This window comes from Osmerus mordax, chromosome 8 (genome assembly GCF_038355195.1).
Source record: "Osmerus mordax isolate fOsmMor3 chromosome 8, fOsmMor3.pri, whole genome shotgun sequence".
NCBI classification, from domain to species: Eukaryota; Metazoa; Chordata; class Actinopteri; order Osmeriformes; family Osmeridae; genus Osmerus; species Osmerus mordax.
In genome coordinates, this window is record NC_090057.1 from 4,287,582 (window position 1) to 4,298,613 (window position 11,032).

Sequence of the window (11,032 nt, forward strand, 5' to 3'; positions counted from 1 at the left end):
GCCGCTGAAAGATAATGTAGTAGCAAACCACTATAAAATCACACATAGCCTGGAATATTGGCAACATTAATTTTTTATTTGTAGTTGCTATGTGTGCAGGTGTTCGGTCACTTTTAGTACGTTTGATGTTTTCATAAATGTGGGTTATAATGTAGAAACCTAGGCCTAATTACTGGTGGAGTAACCGTTTGTCTTTCACAAATAAAAGCCTATAAATTATACTGCAGGGAAATAATACCGTTCTGTTCTAAACGCACCTTGTGGGGGAAAAAGAAGAAGACAAACGCGGTCAAATGAACCGACCTTTTAGCCGCGCAGCTGAGTAACCGGCAACCTTGGACCGGTTTGAATGGAGGCGCAAACATTTAAATGTTGATTTTTATTCTAAAGAAGTTTCATTTTGCCTGCCTGTCTGAATCAAAAAGTGTGTGGAAACAGTTGAGCGTTGTTGTGCGTCCTCCTCCCACGCGTAATAAATAGCCTACATCAACAGATGCCAGACTTGTTATTAATCGCCAAGTCGCCTACGATGGTCAGTCAGCATAGCGCTGCTGGGTATTAAATGTGTATATCATTGTTGTTGGGTAGAGGGGGTTGAATATGTAAAAGGGGCGGCGTTTGCGATTGATTGACAGTTTATGTAATGAGCACCACAGCGTAAGTCTATAAATTGAAGGATGCGATACTCCACACTTCATTCACGAGTAATAAGACGACCGTTGTACATCCACGGCGCAAGATTGACGCAGCAAAAGTAGCACCAAAAACAAGCCAGTGGCACCAACCCAACACGAACCGACGTAACAATTGTGGAGTACTGTAAATGCAAGGTGCTTAGAGGTCAGAGAAGGATCAGACGTGGATATTGGTCTCGCTTCACCGCTTGGATAACCTGGGAATACGAGACGCGTCCTGGTGTTTTGGCACACTCAAAAGGGAGCTAAGGACACGCGGAGAGAGCGCGAGGAAGGATTTATACCCTTTTGTTGATTGAATTCACTCTTTTAGATTTTACTCCAACACATTGGAATTGTGGGCATTTTGGGGATATATTGGCGGGTGACGCGGCTGCCCTGGAGAAGTGAAAAGGATGGCAGCTTGGTTCACCTTTACCATCGCATTCAGCACTACGATACTCTCACAGGTAACAAGGAATTCATCTCCCTGGAGATCATGCACAGCAACAAGCAGATCTAGCCAGACAGCCATTTGTTTGTAACAAAAATGCATTCGCTATAGCTATATTTAAACAATGTATTTTTTTTCTTTTCCTTTTAGGTATTTGGATCTGGTGTATTTGAGCTCGACCTTCATGAATTTAAAAATAACAAAGGACTGCTGGCGAATGGAAACTCGTGCAAACCCTACTGCAGGACTTTGTTTCGAGTGTGCTTGAAGAACTACCAAGTAGTGGTGTCGCCAGGTGACTGTATTTTTGGAAGTGCCGTGACACCGGTGCTGGGGACCAATTCGTTCAGCGCAATGGACGGTGGCACTTTTAGCAGACCTATTCGACTGCCGTTCAACTTTGGGTGGCCGGTAAGATTTTTTACGTGTATCATTTGTTATGTTTCAGGCTGTGTTTAAGGAGTGTTGTTGCTCAACGGGACAGTTGTTATATTTGCAGGTCGCACTCGCAGGCCTAGTTAATCCATCAGGTAATACTCGATGAATAGGTACTAAGGGATGTTGTTTATCTCAAGTAGCAAATTGGCTAAACAGATGCGTCTTATGACACGTTTAAGTCATGTGTCTTTATGTGTAGCTATATAATGTTTATAGCAGATGCCTAAATGAGCACCAATGTAGATTATTGTGCTTTCAAATTGGAAAGAGAAAGTGGGTTATTCGTGCTCATGCTGTGAATATCGTGTTTGAATGCACTTTAAATCATATGTTTAATATTATTATTTTTCACCTCCAGGGATCGTTTTCGTTGATAATTGAAGCTTGGCATTCACAGTCTGCAGATCAACCTGTAGGTAAGTGGATACATGACCACTAGAGGGCGACGTTTCTACACATTTCACTACGATACTATAACTAATGTTTTTGAACACTTCAAAGAAAGGTATTCCACCCTTTACAGTACTTATCAGCTCACTATAAATGATTCATGGGAACCAGTTGCATATTGTTCTCCGTATTTTTCACATTTTCACGCCTCTGTCCTTTGTTGTCTCTTTAAAAACACCTTTTTCATTCTTATACTCAAACACAATTGAACTTCCTTTGGTTTATTTTTGGCGTGGGAAAGAGTTCTGGGCTTTGGTGAGAATACTCAGGCCCTGCCAAAAGCCACTGACTACATCTTCCTGTATTTTACACCTTTGGAAGGCAGGAGAATTCTTGGGAGTGTTTCATCTTACAGGAAGGACTAGGGCATTTTAATCTACATTCATCCTTTATCACAGCCATAGTGGGTTAAGGGCTTTTGTAAGGCGAACAACTGCATTAAGCTGTTGGGCACGAAGAAGGTGTTTGAATTGGTATGAAGAGAATGGATCATGGTCACGTAAATCATGCTATGATCTAACTTTTTGTCGGGGGGGCCCTAACTCTTACATTTCTCCTCTTTTTTTCTTTCAGACATGAACAATGAGGTATTGATCGGCTTCTTTGCCGTGCAGAGGCAGTTGGGCGTAGACAGCCAGTGGTCTCAGGACGTGTTGAGCAGCAAGCAGACAGAGCTACGCTACTCCTACCGTTTCATCTGCAACGAGAATTACTACGGAGAAAGCTGCTCCAAGATCTGCACGCCCAGAGACGACCGGTTCGGCCACTACACCTGTAACCACGACGGCCAGCTGTCCTGTTTGCCCGGGTGGAAGGGAGACTACTGCGAAGAACGTAAGCCACCATGACAACCACCACTCTCTCTTTGGTGTTGGTCACTGTCTCACTACGTGCACTGGCTTAGCCTAGATATGTGTCGACTCAGTCTCACACCTGTCTTGGGCGTTATTCGCTGTCTTCGCTGGTGATGCAGTATAGGCGTGGTGTGGGCTGTTATCGAGCCTAATGTATGCGGCTGTGTGACATCATCCTCTTCAAGTATCGTGGGTGACAGTGAAGGCGTAGGCCTTTAGGTGGCTGCGTGTACAGTAAGTGTACCAAGGCCTTAAGTGTGGTCTTTCGTGGCAAATGGAGTCGGCATGTGTGTCTTGGTTAATTAGTTGAGTACACTTAGCTTGATTGTTAGGAGCAGCGGTGGAAGATTCAGTCTCAGACTCGTACTGTTGTTGTGTCTATGCCTTCTGGCGACCTGAAGGCACTAATATTGCTTGGTGTCTGACTCTTGTTATGAGGTACATGTTTTTGTATGTTATTGTGTGAGCAAAAGATTCAGGAAGTTGCCAATGAATTAGGTCAACCTTCTAGGCTGGAATTGAAGCCTAGGAATTCGTTTTGGAAGGAAGCTGATCAGGGACGGGTGGATGAGTTTTATTGAAGAGTGGAAACATATTGTTGCTTCAAATGTGTTTGAAGTAAGCCTCAGTCATTACACTCTCAAATGCTGTGAGTATTTCTTCGTTTTGGAGGTTCCTGAATGGACCTCTAAGTGCACGGGGCCTGGTGCCATTTGGCTAACAGTACAACAGGCGTATGTGTACAGGCCTAGTTTACCAAAACAAATGAATCAAAGGCCAGATTGAAGGATACATCATGAGGATAATCGTTACCATGTGCTGAAACCGCAGGGTGACTGCGGATCTGTCATCGATGTCACTTGGCGGTAAAACGAGTTCTATTTTGACTGTGGCACCAAATTCTAACCAGATGGGATCACGTGTCGTAACATCAATCTTTTAAAGCGGCCACGGGATAAGCACGTGCGAAAGATAAATTAGGTCATTCATACACTAAAACTCAAACTACACGTCTTTGTTTCTCTTTTTATCCATCTTCATTTATTTCTGTATTTTACTCGTACTGCATGGTAAACTTTGTGTAACCCACTGGAACGCGCGTGCCAGGTAATTTAATCCCTGCACGAACGAGCGTCCCTTGAAGTAACCCGGGCGGCAGCACGCGCCAGGGTTAATCGCAGCATTATTATCCGCCACACGCCAACGAAAATGGTAGTCCTCCTATTGTTGAATGTGCGGCGTAGCAGCTGCATATGTGGTTCGCGCAGACTACAAACAACAATAGGGACAGCTGTCTGCTATTGAAAGCAAGCATCTGTTAGGGACTAACCGGCCGTTTACCGTCGGTCGCCTATCGGATCCAAACCAGTGTCACCCAGGCCAACTGTATGTCTGACAAGTTTAGCACGTGTGGTTTGCTTCATCCGGAAGCGAGCCCGGAACATGATCCAAAGATGAGAGACTCCAGAACTGGAGGCTTATAGGCAAAATGTTATTATCGTTGTTAAATGTTGATTTTGCACACTACTAGAATCCGACCATAATTATCTAACAGACAGTATCCTTGAGCCTTAAACATTTTAAGGCAACAGTATATTTTCTTATTTACCGATGAATTGACGTAAGAATGTGAAATAAGCAAGCCGTATTTGACATAAGTGATGTTATTTCTTTGATGACTAATTTTTTATCTGTGTGTGTCTGTCTTCAGCGATCTGCCTGAAAGGGTGCAGTGAGGGGAATGGGAACTGTTCCATGCCTGGAGAGTGTGTGTAAGTACACCACAATGATGGATGATGATTTGGATGACGAGGATCTGAAGTGTGAGTGTGTGAGCTGCACATTTGACAGGATCAAAGTAGCTGGCTAAAAGCTCATTCTGATCTCCCATCAACTCTTCAACAGAAAAAGAACACCCACTTTCATTCCTGTTGGGGAACAGTTCGCCTGCACAAGCATGCAGCCAGTCACATAATGTCAAACACAAACTCACTCTCTCTCACACACACACACATACACACTCTTACTCGGTCACTCACACACTATGTGAGAAAATTCCTGGCTGTCTAGTTCATTCCTCTCTTCTTTGCAAGTCATGAGGAGGCACGGGGTTACTTAGCGCTGTGCAGGGAATTTGATTTCACTGTGAAACATGAGAGAAGAGAACCATTCAGCTCTGTTGTTCTGGTTACTGTCCAGACTCTAAGCCTGTCTAACTCACGGCTCTTATCTGTAGCTTTGAGCTGGGATAAATAAACTGTATGTGGATGCACTTGGTCTACCATCGTCAATCGCATGGTCATAAAACTGTGGCTGATTAAAACACGGCCCAAAAAAAACAGGTCAGTTTAGTAAGTAGACTGCACTGGGTTATGTTCGCTGATGAATGCTTGTTTTGAGTGTGGTCTGGGACAGTCTGTGTCCGTGTTGTGGGGTGAGTAGTAGACACTGACCTCAATGTGTGTTCTGTGTCTCTTAGATGCAGAGACGGCTGGCAGGGGATGTTCTGTGACGAGTGCAAGAAGTACCCAGCCTGTAAGCACGGTACCTGCCAGCAGCCCTGGCAGTGTAACTGTAAGGAGGGCTGGGGAGGCCTGTTCTGTGACCAGGGTAAGAACAAACAAGCCCAGCTTACATGAGCTAGTCTTTACTCAAACTGTAAGCTCTCAGGCTCAGTCTGCCAGACATGGATGAAGCCTAGGCTTAGACTAAAACCGTTGACCGTGAATCTCTTCATCTCCCCTCCCAGACCTGAACTTCTGCACCCACCACCGTCCCTGTGTGAATGGGGCCACCTGCATGAACACGGGTCAGGGCAGCTACACCTGCACCTGCCTGCCGGGGTTCACAGGGGTCAACTGTGAGCTGGAGCTGCAGGAGTGTGACAGCAACCCCTGCAGGAACGGAGGACTCTGCACGGTGAGGCTCTTCACCACAGCCCTCACGCTGCTCTGCCCCGACACACTGGACTACGGCACTGAACCAAACTTGACTTTTCTGTTGTTTACCCTATAATACATAAGACTGTCACTACACGGCTGACTAGACAGCTTGGCAGAAACATAACTATGCAGAAATGTCACCCAAAGCAAGAGGACAGTTTTATCTATTTTTTATCTTTAGACTTTTATCTATGAGGGATGTGTTGAAATGACTGACTGTCGTGTGTGTGTGTGTGTGTCCTGGCCTCCTCAGAACCTGGACCCAGGCTACGTCTGCTCCTGTCCCAAGGGCTTCGCAGGGACTCACTGCGAGGAGAGCCATCTGGTTTGCTCCGACTCCCCCTGCTTCCACCACGGCTTGTGTCACGAGAAGGACAACGGGCGCAGCTACGTGTGCGAGTGTCCCCGCGGCTACACCGGACTCAACTGCGAGAAGAGAGTGGACAAGTGCACGTCCCTTCCCTGCGCCAACGGTACGCCCCCTTCCCTTCTTTGACCCCCCCCCCCCCCCCTTCCCCTGTCTGATTTCCTCAGGCTGGACATGGTGTGGAACAACAGGAATCACTGGAAACTCTGTGTCTGTCCTCCATGTAAACACGCGGTGGCTTCCAGCACTGTGGCCTGCGTGTCACCAGCGTAGGCTGCTGTGGATGTTGAGGGGAAAAGTCTCAAATGTTACTTGGGTTTGGTTCCTCTGGTGACTCAAACGCTCGGAAGTTGACAGGACTGGTTTTGTGGTTTTGAAAGATCTGTGCAGGTTTGATAGCTTGTAAGATCAGCTCGTTTGCGAGGCTGTGATCGTTTTGTTTTCTCTAAAACGTACAACTCACAATGCCATGTTCTTCGCCTGTCAGTTCTGCACATGTTCCTGCTGTCTTTTGATGTTCTAAGCCCTGTCTTCTCCACAGGTGGTCTGTGTGTGGTCCACAGTGGCGTGCGTGTGTGTAGCTGCAAGGCAGGCTTCGCCGGCATGCACTGTGAGGTCAACATCAACGAGTGCGCCGGTAACCCCTGCATCAACGGAGGCACCTGCCTCGACCGCATCAACGACTACACTTGCGCCTGTCCCCCAGGCTACGCCGGACGCAACTGCGACAGACCCCTCGAGGAGTGCTCCCTCCAGCCCTGCCTGAATGGGGGTGTCTGCACCGGGGGAGGGGGTCCCGGGAAGCCCCCTCCCACCTGCATCTGCCCTTCAGGCTTCACTGGCCCCCGCTGCCAGTACTTTGCTGTGACCCTGCCAGTGGGCGGGGAGATCCAAGATGGCTTCCAGTGGGCAGCAGTTTCCCTGGCTGTGGGCCTGGTGGCCCTGCTCATGCTGCTGTGCATGGTGGGCCTGGCCCTCAGGCACATCCACAGGCAGGCCAACCGGGAGAGGGGAGACGGGGAGACCATGAACAACCTGTCTGACGTCCAGAGGGATAACCTGATACCCGCCTCGCAGCTGAAAAACATCAATCACAAAGTGGGTCTGGAAGTGGACTGCGACTCGGACAAGTCGAACTTTATCCATAAGAACTATCACTTAGACTCTTACAACTCGAAGTCGAAAGAGTTTAAGGACGACAAATCGCAAGAGGATAACAGTCACGTCTACAACAAGTGTTTAGAAGAGAAAATACCCTTAAGTAGAATGTACAGGTGAGAGGACATGTTCTGGCCTTCTTTAAACTGCCATTATTCTGCCACATTATTCCCTGTGGTTTCCTGCCTGCTCTTATATATTGCCTGCCTGATATAATGTGCAGTGGGGGAGAACTCAAAGCAGTAGAAAATGGTTAAGTGTGTCAAAGGTGAAAACCATTCATAGTGGTTTAGTATTTTTCTATAGGTTTCATGGCGTTTCTGTTTGTGACAGGAGGAAATTAGTTATATTCATTTGTCACACTCACGTCTAACCACAACGTCACCATGTGTTGTCAAAAAAAGAAAAGAAAAAAAATATATATTCTATTTTCAAACCTAGACACCATTCCCACTTTGTACAGTTCAGATTCAACTCCTTGTGCCCTCCCCTCCGCCATAATGCAGTGCTGTGCCATGTCCTCCATGTGCTTCTAGTTTGTGTTAATGTGGAATGTGATTTGTTTGCAGTGATAAACCGGAGTGTAGGATATCAACGATATGTTCCACACCAGACTCCATCTACCAGTCTGTGTTCGTTATAGCAGAAGAGAGAAGAGAGTGCGTCATAGCGACCGAGGTAACAAGGAAAATATCCTCGTCATCAACATAACTATATTAATTTCCTTCTTCATCTCATGTATTCTATCACAGACGAATACATGTGTGTTTAATATCTGCTGACGGCAGTTATTTTACAGGCGTAGCTTACACATAATGGAACTGCTTTTATGCTTGTGTGCTTATACATCTTGAACTTCAGCCAAGACATCATATGGAGTAGTCACACGTGGCAATGCCTTCTCTAAACTGTAAAAGGCCACTGAATGGAATTACTGTTTTTCAAACTGACAATGTGAAGGCCTGGAAGGGGTATTATATATATATACCTGAAATAAAACCGTTCACTTAACAGAGCTTCATTCCTCCATTCGGACAATTTTAGTCTCACGTGTGTTATGTTTGTAACTGGTGATGAGTTGGGTTGTGAATGGATATAGCTAAGCATGGATCTTCGATCCAAGATGGCGCCGATGATGGCTGCCTCGGTCGTTAGGTGCGCTCTTTACGGCAACTTATATTTTATTGTATATTTAATTCTATTCTAATCCCACTTAGTACTGCTAGTTTATGTATCCTTAGTATAGATAGTTCACGTATTTAAATTTTAGGTATATGTTTATTGTATGCACCTTCCTGCCAAAGCAAATTCCTTGTCTGTGCAAACTTTCATGGCGAATAAATCCCATTCTGATTCTGATAAGGGCAAAACATACCTTTTCTAATCTTTAGCAAATAGCAGGACTTGTCTTCTATTCCCGACTGCTTAAGTGTAATTCTGTTTCTCTCCTCTTTCTGAAGGTATGATTCTGAGAGGGGTATGCCAGCAAAGGAGAAATACACAATCGAAGCAGAATATTCTATTCTGGATTGTTTACAAAACCTGAGAAGAGACTGGAGATAGTTTGTGATGTCCACTGCTGTTCTGGAACACTTGAGATCTGTAGAAGAGGAAAGCGAACTGTACCCTCTTTCAGACTAAGAAACGCGTTGAGAACTTGACATAGACTGAGCGTTTGTATACAAATGTGTACACAGTCATGGACCTGTTCACTTCTGGGAACGTTGAACCCCCACTCGCTGCACCGGGTGTGGGGACTGACAAGAGGGGGTTCTGACCCGTCCTTGGCAGCCAGGGGAGGTGTCGGAGGAGAACACCTCTTCTTCATAGTTGACCCTGCCTTATGGGATAATCATGGTGACTGACAGCCAACCAATCAAAAGGAGGTGCTTGAAATTCAACCCCCCCCCCTGCTCTCCCCCAAAAGCTTCTCCAGCTATGCAAGACTCAGGGTTGAGCTGACCGAACTCAACGTCACCCATCAGAAATTAACCACACGAGAACTATGAATGTCTAAACAATTTTCAACTGTCTATCAACCGAAAATGACAGGTTGGACTGAAGATTGTATGCAGCCCAAAATCACTAAAAGCCTTAAGAGAGGATTTAAATGCTAAATGTGTGCCCTTGTCTCTCCTTGGATCATTTGCACTACAGAAAAAAACATGGGAAAATACTTTTTAATCAACTGGGATTTTGAGAGAAGAACCACAGAAGCGCAATACTCAGTGCTGTGCCAGCAGGATTCAGGAGAAGGACCGTTTTTATGCAACACAGCCCAGGAATACAAAGAGACACATGGGGAAGAAATAGACTGTCACACCACTGCCTGCCTATAATGAGTTTTGAAAAATACAGAACCAATAATGTAATTTTTTTAATGATCATTTCCAGAGTTTAATTTAAATATGACACATTGCTCTTTATATGTTTTATAATATTATTTTGTATATAATGCATATTTATAAAGACCAAACTTCTGAAGAATAAAACTTAAATTGCTTCAAAACTGTTTTTAATTTGATGTCAGTGAATGGAAAATGAAATTATTTTTGAGGTGTTTTCAAACAATGAAACTAAGTATAACTGATGTTCTTCTGTCTTGTGTATTTTTTTTCAACTGGGAAGATGATGGGACCTTTATTCTATATACCACTTTGTCATAACCAGTAGCTACAGTAATGTGGTGTTTCATGTCTCAGCTTTCCAGCAAACTTGTGAATATGAGGTCAGATATTGGTGCCACTAGTTATTTGACACAAACAGCCACAACAGGATTGCCTAGTTAGAGAGGACTAGCATGAACAGATACCACAGTACATGCTTTCCAGTCATTCCTGAAACCCCCCTCTGGCTCATGCACCCGTTCCCCTCCCTCTTTCTGCTTGTAAATTGGCTTAAAATTAAAATCCGTTTCCACGGATACCACCCCCTTGAACTGGAAGGGTGAAACAAAAACAAAAAAAACAGGCAAGGGGAAGGCCCCCCTTCCAAACACACACACACTAAGAACAGATCCCAGCTGAACAGATGCCGTCGGGGAGCGAGGAGCGACCCTGCGCTGCCATAAAAACAGCGGCATATGCCAGGCCTCTCCCTGCCTTTACTCCACGGCACACACACACACTAGCACACACAAATACACACACCCAGAGGTCCCATAAAACGCAGTAGACGTACACACACACAGCCATAGGGTATCCCCAGCTCCCTGACTCACAGACCTCCAGGGTTAAGGGCAGCATCTCAGCCTCCTGGTGTACCACCCACCGCCCCCCTGCTTCAACCAGACAAAGCCAGGCAGAGGGCCTGGCACTGGGGCTGTTACTGGAGGAAGGGGAGGCCAGATGGAAGGCTACGGGTCCTCTATTAAGCCAAATCATGAAATATCACCGTTGGCACTATTGTGTGGGGGGGAAAGGTTTATGGACTTGTGAGAGCCAGTCACTTGGCCAGTCAAAACGGAAGTTGAGGGTGGACCACAAACAAAGTGTTGTATAAGTATAACTTATAAGTATAATAGTTAAGTATAATATAATTTTATTTAATTGGCCTTTGCTCACTACAACAAACCTCCGGCTATAGTTTCAGATCCTCAACGGAAAACCGGATCACATGAGTCAGAGCTCAGAAAACCCTTCTTGTTGTGCATCCAATCAACACGATTCAATCTAGTCAGCCTCTCCCAATCAACA

The 11,032-nt window shown here is 45.5% G+C and overlaps 1 protein-coding gene across 1 annotated transcript; it reads left to right on the forward strand.

Moving 5' to 3' along the window:
- Positions 1-717: 717 nt before the first annotated feature.
- Positions 718-9,332, forward strand: dll4 (delta-like 4 (Drosophila)). The gene is made up of 11 exons (XM_067242229.1): positions 718-1,144; positions 1,279-1,539; positions 1,925-1,982; positions 2,590-2,850; positions 4,582-4,642; positions 5,350-5,480; positions 5,620-5,789; positions 6,066-6,285; positions 6,721-7,453; positions 7,907-8,015; positions 8,798-9,332. Exons 1-11 carry the CDS (start codon positions 1,091-1,093, stop codon positions 8,801-8,803), a joined length of 2,064 nt encoding a protein of 687 aa, XP_067098330.1. The 5' UTR covers positions 718-1,090; the 3' UTR covers positions 8,804-9,332.
- Positions 9,333-11,032: the final 1,700 nt, after the last annotated feature.